Source organism: Macaca nemestrina, chromosome 7, assembly GCF_043159975.1.
Source record: "Macaca nemestrina isolate mMacNem1 chromosome 7, mMacNem.hap1, whole genome shotgun sequence".
NCBI classification, from domain to species: Eukaryota; Metazoa; Chordata; class Mammalia; order Primates; family Cercopithecidae; genus Macaca; species Macaca nemestrina.
Window position 1 is genome coordinate 129,924,163 of NC_092131.1, and position 20,842 is coordinate 129,945,004.

Consider the following 20,842-nt stretch of genomic DNA (forward strand, 5'->3'; position numbering starts at 1 on the left):
CTCCCCACCCCCCAAAATTCTCTATTCTTTTACTCAGACTTAATAGTCTTCATAGAACTCATTACCACCCAAAATTACATTAAGTATTTGTTTTCTTGTTTTTCAGTCTATGCCTCTAAAATATATGCTCTATAGGTCAGGAAACTTACTTGTCTTTTTTTAAAAATATATATCATCAGTACCTAAAACAATGATGGCACATAGTAAGTTTCAATAAATATTTGTTGGTTAGATAGACCTATAGATGGATGGATGGATGGATAAATGAATAAATTCTTAGATTATAGTCAGAAAGGTACTTTTCCTACTGTAATCCTTTTAGCAGATTACAATAGAAAAATATAAATATATAAAATATATAAATATATAATATATATTATTTCACGTATAAATATATATATAAATATATATACAAATATATAAATCCTAAAATGTGAGTAGAAATTCTTTGTAGATCAACTTGGTTCTGGCTCACAGTGGACCTTTAGCCTCCACTCATTTTATACATCTGCTCTGGTGCTATTATTAGTTCTGTGAAGCTTCACTTTTACTAGTGGGCTAAAATTGAATGAAGCAAATACCAGGAAAGGACCAGATCCGGTATGACAGCAGTTTGCCACAGAAAAATTGCCACTATTACTATATATTTACTTATTCCATGGTTCAACAGCAGTTTTGCTTTGGTTTTATTATCAGTAGTCTAAAAAATCATAATGAGTCTGAAAATAGGAAGTAGTTTGAAATGTATTTGACTCTTTAGTGTAACTATGATTCTTGTAGGTTTAGTTTCTTCTGTAACTTAAAGCTAAAAATTTAAATGATTTTCTTTTTTATGACTGTTGGGTTGGTTTGATTTTTTTTTTTTTTTTTTTTTTTTTGAGATGGAGTCTAACTTTGTTGGCCAGGCTAGAGTGCAGTGGCACAATCTCAGCTCACTGCAACCTTCGCCTCCCAGGTTTAAGTGCTTGTCCTGCCTCAGCCTCCCGAGTAGCTGGGATTACAGGCACCCACCACCACGCCCAGCTAATTTTTGTATTTTTAGTAGAGACAGGGTTTTACCATGTTGGTCAGGCTGGTCTGGAACTCCTGACCTCAAGTGATCCACCCGCCTCGACCTCCCAAAGTGCTGGGATTATAGGCATGAACCTCTGTGCCTGTCCTGATTTGATTTTTTAATAGATTTAGCTAACTTTCTTTGTTGTTATCCTGATGATTTCACCAGTACAGTGACATGGCCTTCCTTACTTGATCTTGGCCTTCAGAAGCCTACAAGTTATATTTTACAAGCTCAAGAAAGGATATTCAGGTATTGGTACACAGAAGCCAGAGCTGGTATAGCAAAATGAATAAGCAGCGGTGTTCTCAGTACCTTCCTCTTAATGTGCCTCTTCCTGTTCACCAGCTGCCAAGCCACCCTGGGTTATCACCACTTCTGTAAATTATTTTAGCTCTGAACCTTTTCTTTATCCCATCTTCCAAATCACAACTGAATATTCTTCATGTTCTGGTTCTTCAGAGCTCTGTTCTGAACCTTTAGAGATGATAAATAAGACCTTTCTTATATCTTATTGTGCTACCCAATTTGTTTTCATTTCAGGAAGGGTCTTTGACATTAATGCCTTTCTTATCTATAGGAATGATTCTTACTAGGCATTTCTGAGATTTTAGTATGTTGTAGAGCATATATGTGGTGGAACATGAACACTAATTTGTGAATCAAACCACAAATATAAGTATCCTGCTGGAATTTATTGGGGAGTCTTACTGTGTAGCATAGGAGCAGGATGAGCAATTTTGAAAGAACAAAAAGCTTTTTCATTGACTGTGGCTAGAAATTTTGATCATGTTTTCAATGTCATTATACCAAATAGAATGGGCTAAAATTCTTTTTAATTATACCATTGTACAAAGTATGTATGTCATATTACTTACAGCAGTCTGACATTTAAAGAAAAATAGTAAGTCTAAAATAAAGTATACTTGATAAGTTCTTATCATTGATGTGCCGATTTCTAAAACTGTTGCATTCCTCACCTATTTTTCAGTATGCAAGTATGCTTGCCATAAGAAATGCTGTCTGAAAACCACAGCCAAGTGCTCTAAAAAGGTAAGAAATTATCTTCTTATCAGTAATAGATAACAGACCTGTTGGTCTTTTGTGCCTTATGGAAATAAATTAAGGCCTTTTTGGTAGTTTTACAGAAAAGTGGTTTTTAAACTTTTTGACCACAAATCACAGTAAGAAATATGTTTTATGCCATGATCCAGTTCACATGTTTGGTGATATATGTACAAAACTAAATTGATTTTCATAGAATTACTTTACTATTACTATATGTGAGTTACTAAATTAATTTCATAAGCCACAATTTGAAGAACACTGCATTGAGGTTTCATACTTCCTTAAACACTCATAAATCTTCCTAGGAATTATCCTTAATGCAGTAAGCTACAATTAAAGATCAACAAATTTAAACATGAATAGCAAAATTCACCAGCATGGATGGTTGTTGTTTTTACATATATCTCTTGGGTACACAGAGATCTAAAATATACTGTACACATACTGTTTGATACCTTATGTTTCAAGGAAGTAATCTTTTTAAAAAAATTCAGCCTTTTATTGATGTATGATCACAACATTTTCTTGTTCATTAATCACATACTGACAGTTGTTACAATAGCATGTAAATCTGAAATATAAATGTGTGTCCATGTTGTTTGCAGTAGACCAGTCATGGTAAAGTACAGAGAGAAATTTGATTCAGGAATTAAAATGCAAAGAATATGAGTGAGACATTTGCTTCCAGCTAAGATGAAGTAGCTTGTGTCAGACCAATACTAAAAATGTTTGTTGGCAAGCATCAGGGAACTGCCCAGGGAAATTGTACCTTAGGAGACTAGATTTTAGAGAGAAGAGAATGCAGAGTAGTGAATCTAGATCTGTGAGATCTTTTTCTTCTAGTGGAAATTGTTCAATTTTTGCTGTAGGACAAGAAACCAATATTCTGGGCAGAAGGCCACATTTAAGATTCAGAGAAGCCAGCAGAGCATTTAGCAATCTCATAGGACTTTAGAGACAAAAGTTGAAATCTGGGACTGACAGGACTTGAGGGACCATGATCCAGTCATCTGCAGAAGGCAACCTGAAACTCAGAGATATTCCACTCAAGGCATTTTCTTTTTTCAATTCTTAAAGTCTAAGACGTTAATCAGATAAGAAGACTGAAGTTTTCTGCAGTCTCTCAATGCTAAGGAGAGAAAAATTAGAGTTATAGTATCCCCTTTTGAAGAGAGGGGCCCTAGGCAATACTGTAGACTCTCAATGAGACCTCTGAAGAAGTGCACTCTAGGAATGGGGGTAAACTACTGATAAACTGAGCTTAACAAAAACTACAAACTAACTTTGAGCCACTCCTTGAGTGTATTAAGGTGATCTGCTCCTTTTTCTAATAAGCCACCCATCAGAAAGAATAGGGTGAAGCCTCTCTAGAAAGATAACATCATCCAGAGCCTTTGTAACTTTTTTCCATATAATCTCAGACATAAAGAAATAAGACTAGGGCCGGGCGCGGTGGCTGAAGCCTGTAATCCCAGCACTTTGGGAGGCCGAGACGGGCGGATCACGAGGTCAGGAGATCGAGACCATCCTGGCTAACACGGTGAAACCCCGTGTCTACTAAAAATAATACAAAAAACTAGCCGGACGAGGTGGCGGCGCCTGTAGTCCCAGCTACTCGGGAGGCTGAGGCAGGAGAATGGCGTAAACCCAGGAAGCGGAGCTTGCAGTGAGCTGAGATCCGGCCACTGCACTCCAGCCTGGGTGACAGAGCGAGACTCCGTCTCAAAAAAAAAAAAAAGAAATAAGACTAAGAGAAAAACTAGTGGGCAATATCAACAGACTTACAGATAACCCAGTTAGTGAATTACCAGATACATATGTTAAGGGATTTTTAATTAATATGTTTAAATAATAGATACAAAGATGGAGAAGTTAGCCAAAGAACTGAAATACAGTTGGCCCTCTGTATCCATGGGTTCCATATCTGTGAATTTAACCAACTACAAGTCAAAAGTAATTGGGGGCCGGACACGGTGGCTCATGCCTGTAATCCCAGCACTTTGGAAGGTTGAGGTGGACAGATCACCTGAGATCAGGAGTTCAAGACCAGCCTGGCCAACAGAGAAACCCCCTCTCTACAAAAAATACAAAAATTAGCTGAGTGTAGTTGTGGACAGCTATAATCCCAGCTACTCAGGAGGCTGAGTCAGGAGAATCGCTTGAACCTAGGAGGTGGTTGCAGTGAGCTGAGATCCTGCCACTGCACTCCAGCCTAGGTGACAGAGCAAGACTCCATCTCAAAAAAAAAAAAAAACAGTAATTGGGAAAAAACATTGCACACAGTTCCAAAAAGTAAAACTTCAATTTTCTGTGTATTAAATACTACATTGAATCCACAGAATAAAATAATGTGAGGCATTATATTAGGTATTATAAGTAATCTAGGGCTGACTTGAAGTATACAGGAGGAAGTATATCTGTTATATGCAGATACAGCACCATTTTATATGAAGGACTTGAGTATCCATGGATTTTGGTATCCGTGGGGGGCAGGGAGGGTGTCCTGGAACCATTCTCCAAGGGATAACTGTATATATTTAAATATATATTTTTAAAGAATCAAATGGAAATTCCGGAAATGCAAAATGGAGTTAAAATTATAAACTGAAAATATAGGTTTAATCGTCATAGCAGAAGAGAAGTTTGGGCCAGGCGTGGTGGCTTATGCCTGTAATCTCAGCCCTTTGGGAGGCCAACTTGGGTGGATCACCTGAGCCCAGGAGTTTAAGACCAGCTTGGGCAACACGACGAAACCCCGTCTCTACTAAAAATACAAAAATCAGTTGGGCATGTTGGCACATTCCTGTAGTCTTAGCTACTAGGGAGACCACGGCAGGAGGAACACTTGAACCTGGGAGGTTGAGGCTTCAGTGAGCTGTGAGCATGCCACTATACTTCATCCTGGTAACAGAGTGAAATCCTGTCTCAAGAAAAAAAGAGGAGAAATTTGGTGAACCGAAAGATAGGTTGGTAGATATATCGAGGCATGGAGAGCAAAGAGAATGGAGAAATACAGAAATAGATGTGAGAGACATAGGGGAAAGAATGAAGGTTCTTAAATGTATATAATTGGAGTCCAGGAAAAAAGTAGAGAGAACAAGGCAGAAGCAACATTTTAAGAGATAATGGCCAACACAGCAAGTCACAGGTTCATAAAAACCTTTTAACCTAAAGTGGGACAAATATAGAGAAAACTACACCTAGATGTATACAGTGCTCCAAACAAACAAAAAAATTTCTTAAAAGCATTCAGAAGGAAATAAGCATTACCTAAAGGAGCAATGAAATTGCTTGACAATTGACAACTGAATTCTGGACAGAAGTGATGGAAGCCAAGAAAACAGTGACTTGTTATCTTTTAGTGTAAAAATAAAGACAACCCAGATATCTGTACCCAGTGAAAATACCCTTCAAAAGTGAAAGTGTTGTGAAGACATTTTCAAACAGAAACTCAGCAGCAGACCTGCACCAGAATTTGTCACCAGCAGATCTACACTAGAAGAAATACTAAAGGAGGTTCTCCAAAAAGAAGGAAAATGGTCTCAGATGGAAACAGAAATAAGGAAGGAATGAAGAGCAGTAGAAAGAGTAAATAATATGCATAAATATAAATGTATAGTGGCTGAAAACAGTCATAATGTCTTGTGGGGCTTAAAGTGTATACAGAATTAAAATGCATGACAACAACACAAAAGCAGTTGGTTAAGTGAAGTCAAAATATTCTAAGGTCTCTGTGTCATGTGGAAACTGGTAAGCATGCTAGAAATATATTAGACTTAAATATTTTGTGAATATTTGCTAAAGTAACCACCAAGTAAAAGAATATATAACTTAAAAACTAATAAAGACAATAAAGTGGAAAAACAAAAGTAGTTTATTAATGTATTATAAAAGAAAGTAAGAAATTAGAGAAAAACACAAAACAGGTTGACAAAGAAAAAATAAATAGCAGATTGACAGATATAGATTGAAATATATTGGTGATCACGTTAAATATTAAAAGGATAAATGCTCCAAATAGGAGACTAAAGTTAAAATCAACTGAAAAATCTCAGTGATATGATATTCATAAGAGACATACTTAAATATAAAACTATAGAAAGATTGAAAGCAACAGGATAGAAATAGATGGCATGCAAAGAATAACCAATAGAAAGATGTTATAAAGTGTACTTTAAGGCAAGAAGCATCACTTCAAATAAAGGTGTATCATAATGAAGGGTCAAACCATCAGGGAAATATAAAAATTCTAACATTATAAGCCTCTAATATTTAGTTTCAGTATCTGGAAGACAAATTAGGAAGGATACAAGTGATAAGAAAAATTTGATGTAATTGGCATATATTAAACTCTATGTCCTACAGCTGCTAAATGCACATTCTTTTCCAGTGCATGTGAAACATTTGATAAAATTAATCATGTGCTGAACCATGGAGCTAGTCCCTGTAAATTTCAATGGATTGAAAATATCGGTAGTATGTTCTTTGACCACAGTGGAATTGAGCTGTAAATGAACAAAAAGATAAGTGGACAATTCTCAAATGTTTAGAAATTAAGCATCTTATTTCTAAATTACAATAAAAGTGGAAAAACATTTTGAACTAAATGGTAATGGGTATGATATAACAAAATACATGGAGTACAGTTAAAATTATCCTAAGAGAAAAACTTACAGCTTTTAAGTGCATACATTAGAAAGTGAGCAGGTTTGAAAATGATCTTAACTTTCATCTCAAGAAGGTAGGAAAAACCTCCAAAAACCCATCTAATTAAACCTCAAGACAGTGGAAGGAAGACAATAATAAAGAAATAAATGAAATCGAGATCATTTGTACAGTAGAGGAAAATCTACAATGCCAAATTTTGGCTCCTGGAAAAGAATTTTAAAAATAAGTAAACAAGAAAGAATAATCAAGAAAAAAAAATTTTTTCAAAAGCAGCAATTGTCAATATCAAGAATAAAAATGTGGATATCACTGCAGATACTGCACAGATTAAAAGGATACCCCGAGGCGGGTGGATCACAGGGTCAGGAGATCGAGACCATCCTGGCTAACCACAGTGAAACCCCATCTCTACTAAAACACAAAAAATTAGCCAGACATGGTGGCATGCGCCTGTACTCCCAGCTACTAGGGAGGCTGAGGCAGGAGAACCGCTTGAACCTGGGAGGCAGAGGTTGCAGTGAGCCGAGATTGCGCCATTGCACTCCAGCCTGGGCGAAAGAGCAGGACTCCTCCTTAAAAAAAAAAAAGGCTGTTATGGATAAATTGATACCAATAAATTTGATAATTAAGATCAATTGGACAAACTCCTTTGAAAATACAACTCAGTTAAACTAACTCAAGAAGTAGGAAATCTGATTAAAATCTATTAAAATAGAATTTGTAGTTTAAAATCTCACAAAAGATATCTCCAGGCCCAGATTTCACCTTTGAATACCTCCACATATTTAAGGAAGAAATAACACAAATCTTTTTATAAACTCTGTCAGAGAAATGGTAAAAGAATGTGTCATAGGCCGGGTGCGGTGGCTCAAGCCTGTAATCCCAGCACTTTGGGAGGCCGAGACGGGCGGATCACAAGGTCAGCAGATCGAGACCATCCTGGCTAACACGGTGAAACCCCGTCTCTACTAAAAAATATACAAAAAACTAGCCGGGCGAGGTGGCAGGTGCCTGTAGTCCCAGCTACTCAGGAGGCTGAGGCAGGAGAATGGCGTAAACCTGGGAGACGGAGCTTTCAGTGAGCTGAGATCCAGCAACTGCACTCCAGCCTGGGCGACAGAGCAAGACTCCGTCTCAAAAAAAAAAAGAATGTATCATAACTTTTTTTCCCAACTTGGCTTATGAGAACAGAGAAACCTTCAAGTCAAATATAAAGGATACTGTAATAACAGAAAATTACAAGTCATATCTCATAAGCATAGATGTAAAAGTCTTAATCAAAATATTAGTACATTGAATCTAGTGATCTATAAAAATGATAATACCTCATTCCATAAATGCAAGGTTGATTTACCATTCAAAAATTAATGAATGATTTACTACACAGTACAAATAAAAGAATAATCATCTCAATAAATACAGGAAAAGTATTGGGTAAAATTCAAAACTCATTCATTATTCAAAAAATCACAGAAGATAGATATATATATATGGATGGATGGATATGTATATATAGAGAGAGCTTGGATCTAAAATACATAAAAAGCATCCACAGATCAGTAGCAAAGACAATTTTCATCTCTGTAAAAAAAACTGAGCAAATGTACTTCACAAAAGTGGATTTCTCTTTTCTTTTCTTTTCTTTTCTTTTCCTTTTTTTTTTTTTTTTTTTTTTTGAGACAAGTTGTCCAGGCTGGAGTGTAGTGGTATAATCTTGGCTCAAGCCAGGCGCGGTGGCTCAAGCCTGTAATCCCAGCACTTTGGGAGGCCGAGACGGGCAGATCACGAGGTCACGAGATCGAGACCATCCTGACTAACCCAGTGAAACCCTGTCTCTACTAAAAAATACAAAAAACTAGCCAGGCGAGGTGGCGGGCGCCTGTAGTCCCAGCTACTCGGGAGGCTGAGGCAGGAGAATGGCGTAAACCCAGGAGGCAGAGCTTGCAGTGAGCTGAGATCCAGCCACTGCAGTCCAGCCTGGGAGACAGAGCGAGACTCCATCTCAAAAAATAATAATAATAATAATCTTGGCTCACTGCAGCCTTGACTCAAGTGATCCTCCCACCTCAGCCTTCTCAGTTGCTGGGACTACATGGGTGCATCACCATGCCTGGCTAATTTTTTTGTATTCTTAGTAGAAACAGAGTTTTACCTTGTTGCTCAGGCTAGACTTGAACTTCTGGGCTCAAGCAATCTGTCTCCCTAGGCCTCCCAAAGTGTTGGGATTACTAAAGTCATGAGCCACTATGCCTGGCCAAAACTGGATTTCTACATAACCAAAAACATACAAAAAGGTCTCCAGTGTCACTAATCATCAGGAACATGCAAATTAAAACACAGTGAGATATATCATATACTCATTTGAATGACTAAAATGGAAAACAAAACTTTTAATACATTGCTGGTAGGAGTGTAGGTTGGCCAATACACTCTTTAAATTATTTCGTAGTGGCCGGGCGCGGTGGCTCAAGCCTGTAATCCCAGCACTTTGGGAGGCCGAGATGGGCGGATCATGAGGTCAGGAGATCGAGACCATCCTGGCTAACACGGTGAAACCCCGTCTCTACTAAAAAATACGAAAAACTAGCTGGGCGAGGTGGCAGGCGCCTGTAGTCCCAGCTACTCGGGAGGCTGAGGCAGGAGAATGGCGTAAACCCGGGAGGCGGAGCTTGCAGTGAGCCGAGATCCCGCCACTGCACTCCAGCCTGGGCGACAGAGCCAGACTCCGTCTCAAAAAAAAAAAAATTATTTCGTAGTATCTATCAAACCTTTTAAGCATAAGCATTTCTCATGACTCAGCAATACCCCTGCAAGACATACACCCAACAGATATACATATGTGTTTGTGCCAAAGCACAATATGAACATTATGTGAAACATACCAAAACTTAGAAGAAACGTGTCTATTAGCAGTAGAATGAATAAATAAAATATACTGTCTTTATATAATGGAATAAAGTCTAGTAATGAGATTAAACTATTGATACTCATGCAATGGGTGATTGCTGCATTTCCAACTGACGTACCTGGTTCCTCTCATTGGGACTGGCTGGACAGTGGGTGCAGCCCACGGAGGGCGAGCCGAAGCAGGGCAGGGCATCGCCTCACCCAGGAAGCACAAGGGGTCAGGGGATTTCCCTTTCCTAGCCAAGGGAAGCCATGACAGACTGTACCTGGAAAAACAGGACACTTCCGCCCAAATACTGTGTTTTTTCGCACAGTCTTAGCAACCGGCAGACCAGGAGATTCTCTCCCGTGCCTGGCTTGGCGGGTCCCACGCCCACAGAGCCTTGTTCACTGCTAGCACAGCAGTCCGAGATAGACCTGCGAGGCTGCAGCCTGGCAGGGGGAGGGGCGTCTGCCATTGCTGAGGCTTGAGTAGGTAAACAAAGTGGCCAGGAAGCTCGAACTGGGTGGAGCCCTCCACAGCTCAGCAAGGCCTACTGCCTCTAGACTCCACCTCTGTGGGCAGGGCATAGCTAAACAGATGGCAGCAGAAACTTCTGCAGACTTAAACGTTCCTGTCTTACTGCTCTGAAGAGAGCAGTGGTTCTCCCAGCATGGTGTTTGAGCTCTGAGAACGGACAGACTGCCTCCTCAAGTGGGTCCCTGACTCCTGTGTAGCCTAACTGGGACACACCTCCCAGTAGGGGCTGACAGACACTTCATACAGGCGGGTGCCTCTCTGGGACGAAGCTTCCAGAGGAAGGATTAGGCAGCAATATTTGCTGTTCTGCAATATTTGCTGTTCTGCAGCCTCTGCTGGTGATACCCAGGCAGACAGGGTCTGGAGTGGACCTCCAGCAAACTCCAATAGACCTGTAGCTGAGGGACCTGACTGTTAGAAGGAAAACTAACAAATGGAAAGGAATATCATCAACATTAACAAAAACGAAATCCACACCAAAACCCCATCAGTAGATGACCAACATCAAAGACCAAAGGCAGATAAAACCACAAAGATGAGGAGAAACCAGAGCAGAAAAGTTGAAAATTCTAAAAACCAGAGTGCCTCTTCTCTTCCAAAGGATTGCAGCTCCTTGCCAGCAACAGAACAAAGCTAGATGGAGAATGACTTTCACAAGTTGACAGAAGTAGACTTCAGAAGGTCAGTAATAACAAAATTCTCCGAGCTAAAGGAGCGTGTTCTGACCCATCACAAGGAAGCTAAAAACCTTGAAAAAAGGTTAGATGAATGGCTAACTAGAATAAACAGTGTAGAGAAGACCTTAAATGACCTGATGGAGCTGAAAACCATGGCACAAGAACTTTGTGACACATGCACAAGCTTCAATAACTGATTCAATCAAGTAGAAGAAAGGATATCAGTGATTGCAGATCAAATTAATGAAATAAAGCGAGAAGACAAGATTAGAGAAAACAGAATGAAAAGAAAGGAACAAAGCCTCCAAAAAATATGGGACTATGTGAAAAGACCAAATCTACGTTTGGTGTACTGAAAGCAACGGGGAGAATGGAACCAAGTTGGAAAACACTCTTCAGAATGTTTTCCAGGAGAACTTCCCCATCCTAGCAAGGCAGGCCAACATTCAAATTCAGGAAATACGGAGAATACCACAAAGATACTCCTCAAGAAGAGCAACCCCAAAACACATAATTGTCAGATTCACCAAGGTTGAAATGAAGGAAAGAGTATTAAGGGCAGCCAGAGAGAAAGGTTGAGTTACCCACAAAGGGAAGCCCATCAGACTAACAGCAGATCTCTCTGCATAAACCCTACAAGCCAGAAAGAAGAGAGTGGGGGCCCATATTCAACATTCTTAAAGAAAAGAATTTTCAACCCAGAATTTCATATCCAGCCAAACTAAGATTCAAAAGTGAAGGAGAAATAAAATCCTTTACAGACAAGCAAATGCTGAGGGATTTTGTCACCACCAGGCCTGCCTTAGAAGAACTCCTAAAGGAAGCACTAAACATGGAAAGGAATAAGTGATACCAGCCACTGTAAAAACATGCCAAACCGTAAAGACCATCAATGCTATGAAGAAACTGCATCAATTAACAGACAAAATAACCAACTAACATCATAATGACAGGATCAAATTCACACATAACAATATTAACCTTAAATGTAAACGGGCTAAATGCCCCAATTAAAAGACACAGACTAGCAAATTGGATAGAGTCAAGACCCATCAGTGTGCTGTATTCAGGAGACCCATCTCAGGTGCAGAGACACATATAGGCTCAAAATAAAGGGATGGAGGAAGATCTGCCAAGCAAATGGAAAGCAAAAAAAAAAAAAAAAAAGGCAGGGGTTGCAATCCTAGTCTCTGATAAAACAGACTTTAAGCCAACAAAGATCAAAAGAGACAAAGAAGGCCATTACATAATGGTAAAGGGATCAATTCAACAAGGAGAGCTAACTATCCTAAATATATATGCACCCAATACAAGAGCACCCAGATTCATAAAGCAAGTCCTAAGAGACCTACAAAGAGACTTAGACTCCCACACAATAATAATTGGAGACTTTAACACCGCACTGTCAATATTAGATCAACGAGACAGAAGGTTAACAAAGAATATCCAGGACTTGAACTCAGCTCTGCACCAAGTGGACCTAATAGACATCTACAGAACTCTCCACCCCAAATCAACAGAATATACATTCTTCTCAGCACCACATTGCACTTATTCTAAAATTGACCACATAGTTGGAAGTCAAACACTCCTCAGCAAATGTAAAAGAACAGAAATCACAACAAACTGTCAATCAAATTAGAACTCAGGATTAAGAAACTCACTCAAAACCACACAACTACATAGAAACGGAACAACCTACTCCTGAATGACTACTGGGTAAATAACGAAATGAAGGAAGAAATAAAAGTGTTCTTTGAAACCAATGAGAACAAAGACACAATGTACCAGAATCTCTGAGACACATTTAAAGCAGTATGTAGAGGGAAATTTATAGCACTAAATGCCCACAAGAGAAAGCAGGAATATTCTAAAATTGACACCCTAGCATCACAACTAAAAGAACTAGAGAAGCAAGAGCAAACAAATTCAAAAGCTAGCAGAAGGCAAAAAATAACTGATATCAGAGCAGAACTGAAGGAGATAGAGACACAAAAAACCCTTGAAAAAATCAGTGAATCCAGGAGCTGATTTTTTGAAAAGATCAACAAAATTGATAGATCGCTAGCAAGACTAATAAGAAAAGAGAGAAGAATCAAATAGACGCAATAAAAAATGATAAAGGGGTATCACCACCGACCCCACAGAAGTGCAGACTACCATCAGAGAATACTATAAACACCTCTATGCAAACAAACTAGAAAATCTAGAAGAAATGGGCAAATTCCTGGATACATGCACCCTCCCAAGACTAAACGAGGAGAAAGTTGAATCTCTGAATAGACCAATAACAGGCTCTGAAATTGAGGCAATCATTAATAGCCTACCAACCAAAAAAAGTCCCAGACCAGACAGATTCACAGCCAAATTCTACCAGAGGTACAAAGAGGGGCTGGTACCATTCCTTCTGAAACTGTTCCAATCAACAGAAAAAGAGGGAATCCTCCCTAACTCATTTTATGAGACCAGCATCATCCTGATACCAAAGCCTGGCAGAGACACAAGAAGAAAAAGAGAATTTTAGACCAGTATCCCTGATGAACATTGATGCAGAAATCCTCAATAAAATACTGGTAAGCTGAATCCAGCAGCACATCAAAAAGCTTACTCACCATGATCAAGTTGGCTTCATCCTTGGGATACAAGGCTGGTTCAGTATATGCAAATCAATAAACGTAATTCATCACATAAACAGAATCAAAGACAAAAACCACATGATTATCTCAATAAATGCAGAAAAGGCCTTTGACAAAATTCAAGAGCCCTTCATGCTAAAAACTCTCAATAAACTAGGTATTGATGGAACATATCTCAAAATAATAAGAGCTATTTATGACAAAGCCAGTATCATACTGAATGGGCAAAAGCTGGAAGCATTCCCTTTGAAAACCAGCACAAGACAGGGATGCCCTCTCTCACCACTCCTTTTCGACGTAGTGTTGGAAGTTTTGGCCAGGGCAATCAGGCAAGAGAAAGAAATAAAGGGTATTCAATTAGGAAAAGAGGAAGTCAAATTGTCCCTATTTGCAGATGACATGATTGTATATTTAGAGAACTCCATCATCTCAGCCCCAAATCTTAAGCTAATAAGCAGCTTCAGCAATGTCTCAGGATACAAGAATCAATGTGCAAAAATCACAAGCTTTCCTATACACCAATAACAGACAAACAGAGAGCCAAATCATGAGTGAACTCCCATTCACAATTGCTACAAAGAGAATAAAATACCTAGGAAACCAGCTTACAAGGGATGTGAAGGACCTCTTCAGGGAGAACTACAAACCACTGCTCAAGGAAATAAAACAGGACACAAACAAATAGAAGAACATTCCATGCTCATGGATAGGAAGAATCAATATTGTGAAAATGGCCATACTGCCCAAGATAATTTATAGATTCAGTGCTATCCCCATCAGGCTACCAATGACTTTCTTCACAGAATTGGAAAAAACGACTTTAAAGTTCATATGGAACCAAAAAGGAGCCCACATAGCCAAGACAATCCTAAGCCAAAAGAACAAAGCTGGAGGCATCACACTACCTGACTTCAAACTATACTACAAGGCTACAGTAACCAAAACAGCATGGTACTGGTATCAAAACACATATATAGACCAATGGAACAGAACAGAGGCCACAGAAATAACACCACACATCTACAACCATCTGATCTTTGACAAACCTGACAAAAACAAGAAATGAGGAAAGGATTCCCTATTTAATAAATGGTGCTGGGAAAACTGGCTAGCCACATGTAGAAAGCGGAAACTGGATCCCTTCCTTACACCTTAAACAAAAATTAATTCAAGATGGATTAAAGACTTAAATGTAAGACCTAAAACCATAAAAACCCTAGAAGAAAACCTGGGCAATACCATTCAGGACATAGGCATGGGCAACGACTTCATGACTAAAACACCAAAAGCAATGGCAACAAAAGCCAAAATAGACAAATGGGGTCTAATTAAACTAAAGAGCTTCTGCAGAGCAAAAGAAATTACCATCAGAGTGAACAGGCAGCCTACAGAATGGGAGAAAATTTTTACAATCTACCCATCTGACAAAGGGCTTATACCCAGAATCTACAAAGAACTTAAACAAATTTACAAGAAAAAAACCCCATCAAAAGTAGGCAAAGGATATGCACAGACAGTTCTCAAAAGAAGCCATTTATGCAGCCAACAGACACATGAAAAAATGCTCATCATCACTGGTCATCAGAGAAATGCAAATCAAAACCACAATGAGATACTATCTCACACCAGTTAGAATGGCGATCATTAAAAAGTCAGGAAACAAAAGATGCTGGCTGGAGAGGAGGTGGAGAAATAGGAATGCTTTTACACTGTTGATGAGCATGTAAATTAGTTCAACCATTGTGGAAAACAGTGTGGCAGTTCCTCAAGGATCTAGAACTAGACATTCCATTTGACCCAGCGACCCCTTTACTGGGTATATACCCAGAGGATTATAAATTATGCTACTATAAAGACACATGCATACATACGTTTGTTGTGGCACTACTCATAATAGCAAAGACTTGGAACCAACCCAAATGTCCATCAGTGATAGACTGGATTAAGAAAATGTGGCACATATACATCATGGAATACTATGCAGCCATAAAGAAAGGATGAATTCATGTCCTTTGCAGGGATGTGGATGAAGCTGGAAACCATCATTCTCAGCAAACTATCACAAGGACAGAAAACCAAACACTGCATGTTCTCACTCACAGGTGGGAATTGAACAATGAGAACACTTGGACACAGGGTTGGGAAAATCACACACCGGGGCCTGTTGGAGGGTGAGGGTCTGGGGGAAGGATAGCATTAGGAGAAATACCTAATGTAAATGATGAGTTGATGGGTGCAGCAAACCAACATGGCACATGTATACCTATGTAATAAACATGCACGTTCTGCATATGTACCCTAGAACTTATAAAAAAAGAAACATCTATTAAACAATTTTCATTAAAGCCTTAAAATCAAATCTTGACCATAGGTATTCAAAAGAAAGTCAGAAGTTAAATCAATTAAAAATTGTCAGTTGTATGTCATAGAGCAAATTAGAACAGGTGCAAAATTAATATCTTTGTATTATTAATTACCTAGGTATTGTATTCTAGCTTGCTTTGCATCGTTTTCATACTGTTATTTTTCCATGTACTTTCATGTACTTTTACATATCAATAATATTCATTAAAAAGTGCAAAAGAAAAAAAAATTTATTGATGCAAACAATGTTGACTGAAAGCTAGAGACAAAAGAGTACATTTAAACAAAGTTCAAAAATAGATTAAACTAACTCTAGGTGCACATACTGTGTTTTTCCATTTACATAACATCCAAAAGCAGGTAAAACTAATTTTTAGTGACAGAAGTACAGATACTGGTTATTTGTGAAGGGTAAAGGGCACGGTGGCTGGAAGAGACCTAGGGGAATTTTAAACTGTTGGTAATATTTTGTTTCTTAATTTGGGTCTTTGTGAAAATCCTTTAAGCTGTAACTTGCAATGTGTGTATGTCATAGCTCCATAAAGATTTTATTTAAAATACTCATGAAGTTAGTTTAAATGAAAAATAACTATGAAACAAAAACTATTAAAATATATTTTTAGAAAAGTACTCAGAATTAAATTTTTTTCCATTTAAAATAGTAAAATTAATTTGTTTCTTCATTTCAAGAAATAGAATATTCTAGCATGTTTGCTTTAGATTATTCTAGCATGTTTGCTTTAGATTACTTAGTTTCAAATCAAATATTTTAAAAGTTTTTGTTTAATACCTAAAAATTATTTGTTATTTTGCTTTCACAAGTTATAACATTTCTAATACCATAGGGATTTAAATAAACAGAATATGTATTTGCACATCTGTGTCCCAGCATTAGGAAAACATTTGGCTAAAATTTAATCATTACAGCAAGCCTTATTCTATTCTATTTCTATAATAATTTTTTCTGTATTTGACATACACCAGGTTGTCATGCTGTGTATGTTCAACTTAATGTTTACAACAACCTCTGAAGTAGAAAGGAGATATTTCTGCTGCAAACGTGAAATAACCTAGCCAAGTTCACATAGTGACAAGGCAAAACTTTTAATATGCATCCTCTAAATATTCCAAGATTGTGTCCATTCTGCCTCAGACTTGGAAATGCTTTTCAGAGATGTTGTCTCTGAAATTTAACATATGTCAAAATAGACATGAAATTAATGCTCTAGGCCGGGCACGGTGGCTCAAGCCTGTAATCCCAGCACTTTGGGAGGCCGAGATGGGCAGATCACGAGGTCAGGAGATCGAGACCATCCTGGCTAACCCGGTGAAACCTCGTCTCTACTAAAAAAATACAAAAAACTAGCCAGGCGAGATGGCGGGCGCCTGTAGTCCCAGCTACTCGGGAGGCTGAGGCAGGAGAATGGCGTAAACCCGGGAGGCGGAGCTTGCAGTGAGCTGAGATCCGGCTACTGCACTCCAGCCTGGGCCACAGAGCCAGACTCCGTCTCAAAAAAAAAAAAAAAAAGAAAAGAAATTAATGCTCTAAGAATTGAGTGCTGGAATGCAGAGTATGTAGATACATTAATGATGCAAAATAATCCTGATAATACTGATACAAACTAATAAACTGATTATGCCATCCCTTATTTAAAATTATCTGGTGGCTTCCTTTCCGTAGCTACTTTGCTCTGCCCAACTTTGTAGTTTTGTATGTCCTGTGCCTAAAAGATCCTGCTTTCTTTACTTACCTATTACTTGCTTTCCAACACTAAGGTTTAACATCAGGTCTTTTCAAGATCATTAGTTGTTTGTTATCCAGCCCAGTCTTTCCTGATCTAGCTATCTCTCTTCTGTGGTTCCATAATACTTAATAAATCTATTTATAATTTTACTTATCTTCACACACTAACTCTTTTTCTTTTGAGACAGTTTTGCTCTTATCACCCAGGCTAGAGTACAGTGGCGCAATCTTGGCTCACTGCAATCTCTGCTTCCTGTGTTCAAGTGATTCTCCTGCCTCAGCCTCCTGAGTAGCTGGGATTACAGGCACCCGCCACCATGCCTGGCTAATTTTTATATTTTTAGTAGAGATGGGGTTTCACCATATGGGCCAGGCTGGTCTTGAACTCCTGACCTTAGGTGATCCACCTGTGTCGGCCTCCCAAAATGCTGGGATTACAGGTGTGAGCCACTGCTCTGGGCCTAACACTACTAGTCTGAAGCAGAAGGCCTTGATTTTATTTTCTTGGTACCTAACACGTAAATGACAAATTTATGAATGTAAGGCTGGAAAGTAGAAATTAGAATCAGTTCAAGTAAATTCTTGAGTATGAGACTCAAGAATGTTTGCACTTTAGTTTGCTATATACTAATTAGCCACTAAAGGTTTTTGAGGATAATAAAACATTATATATACTATAGAATATTTTAAAAGGGGAAATATGAATATGGGGAAAACTGGCCAAGAAACTGTTGAAATAGTCTAATTGGTTAGTGATACAGTTTTGAGCTGAGGTGATGACACTTACAAAGGAAAAAATAGAGACGATGAACTGATTGACTTGGCAACTGGTTGGGTGCAGGTTAAAGAAGAAAATGGAATATACAGTTAGGGAAGGCCAATGGTACAGGAGAAGGAAAGACAGATTTGCAAAACAATTTTCAGTCTCAGAGATAATACCTGCCATTTTTGTTTTCAGTGAATTACTTCAAATAATCTTGGGTAAGCTGTTCTGTTGCAGTCACATAGGATATAAAGTAACCTATAGGTTAATAAAGTATGATATTGGCCGGACGCAGTGGCTCACACCTGTAATCCCAGCACTTTGGGAGGCCAAGGCGGGCAGATCACTTGAGGACAGGATTTTGAGACCAGCCTGGCCAACATGATGAAACCCCGTCTGTACTAAAACTACAAATACCAGCTGGGCGTGGTGGCACGCACCTGTAGTCCCAGCTACTCGGGAGGCTGATGCATGAGAATCGCTGGAACCTGGGAAGCGGAGGTTGCAGTGAGTTGAGATCGCATCATTGCACTCCAGCCTGGGTGACAGAGTGAGACTCTGTCTCAAATAAATAAATAAATAAATAAATAAATAAATAAATAAAGTATGATATTAGATACACTCTTCAAGTCAATACAGAAGAGCTATAACAGTAGTCATGGGCTAATCTGTGTGTTCCTCTACCTTTAATTATGAAATCATTTTTCAGTTAAACTTCCATAAAGTTTATATAAACATCAAAGCATTCTTATGCTTAAGAACTTGCTGACAACTCTAATTCTTATCAAATCAGTAGATTTTCTAGTGGTATCTGGTAGGTGGTCAAGCTGTTTGCATATAAAATCCAACCCTTTCCCCCACGCCCAAATCCCAGCTTTGCTTTTGAAGCAAATTTTTGACAGGAGAAGCTGTAGCCCTTTGCCACTGCCTTCATTCTTCACTCCATTATTTTGTTTTGGAGATTCTGGTGGAAAAGGATTGAAACTAATCTCACTTATTTATACTTAGTTAAACATAATTCCCTTTCTCCCAACTCTTCTAACTATGCTCATAAAACTTCAGAGAAATAAAAAGTAGCTCCTGGTAAAGAATTGGTTAAACACGTTTCAAGGTGTTAGAATGCATTTGGAAACTAAAAATTATCTTTTATTTAGTATGATCCAGAGCTATCATCTCGACAATTTGGGGTTGAACTGTCCCGTTTGACCAGCGAAGACCGAACTGTTCCTTTAGTGGTGGAAAAGCTCATAAACTACATTGAAATGCATGGACTGTATACAGAAGGTATTTATCGAAAGTCTGGTTCGACCAATAAAATCAAGGAGCTTCGACAGGGTCTAGATACAGGTAAGATAGTGCCCTCTAAATCATAATGAAATACTTTATTTAAATAGGTCATTTCATGCTCTTCAAGTTTTCATTACATGTCGATCCTTTCCTTAGCAGCCGGAAGAATGCGTTCTTTTCTGTGGCGCTTTGTTATCATTTTTTGGTTTTCTAAAGAGTCTTTGGTTTCATTTGGTCAATTCAGCAGACATATATTGAGCATATAATTTGTACTTGGGACAGATGTCATTTAATTTTTGTAATAATTCAGTAAGATTGTGATACCTCTGACAAAGAAGAAAACTAAGGTACAGGGAGATTAAATAATGAGCTGCTGATGATGATGCAAGGTGCTGTACTAATGTTTTTATAATATTCACAACAATCCTATGAATTAGGGATATTATTATCCCCATTTACAGAAAAAAGGAACTGAGGCTTACAGAGGATCTTGCCCAAAGACTCATCACCAATAAGTGACCAAATTGGAGTTAACCCCAGATCTTCTGAATTCATAATGTTTCCCCTTTCTCTTTATGATTCTGACTCCAAGGGGTACTCTTTCCTGTGTATCATCTTGCCTGCCTACATTGATGACAGTTACTCAAACTGATAGTGAGTTGAGCATGTATCTTTGTAGAGCTGTAGTTTTAGTACTGGAATTCATGCTGGGGATTGACTTTAGTTTCATTCTCAATTTCTACCCTTTATCACTGTTGGGAAGGAATAGATCTTTTTGAACCAAACAGAGTACAAAGTGTGTCCTTGTGTGGCCAAGAACCTGTGTACAGTGCTGTTTCTTATGAACAAATCAATGAGAAATGAGTATGAAAATAATAACAATGTCTGGTAAGACTCCGTCTTACCAGTTCCGTCTACAAGAAGGTTCCGTCTACAAGAGACTTGGTCTACTTTAGTTTACAGGCAGTTACTGACTTTGTCTCTGATACCTTGAAATAGCACAAGTGAAAATCAGTCATCCCAAATCTTCGCAGTCATCTAATCTGTATAACCTTAGAGCGTTTATAAGTGAAATGGGTAAACGTGTTTTCTTTACATTTTCTAAGCTCAATTATCACTGTCCTTTTATCTCTAAGAATTACTTAAAATCAGCC

At 38.4% G+C, this 20,842-nt stretch overlaps 1 protein-coding gene across 11 annotated transcripts in view; it reads left to right on the top strand.

Moving 5' to 3' along the window:
- Nucleotides 1-20,842, top strand: part of LOC105487515 (myosin IXA) — a 299,768-nt gene that overhangs the window by 251,026 nt on the left and 27,900 nt on the right. For all 11 annotated transcript variants that reach the window (XM_071101117.1, XM_071101116.1, XM_071101115.1 and 8 more), the window contains 2 exons: nucleotides 2,046-2,107; nucleotides 19,556-19,748. In XM_071101117.1, the coding sequence (XP_070957218.1) occupies nucleotides 2,046-2,107; nucleotides 19,556-19,748 (255 nt within the window). The remainder of the gene's footprint in view (nucleotides 1-2,045; nucleotides 2,108-19,555; nucleotides 19,749-20,842) is intronic.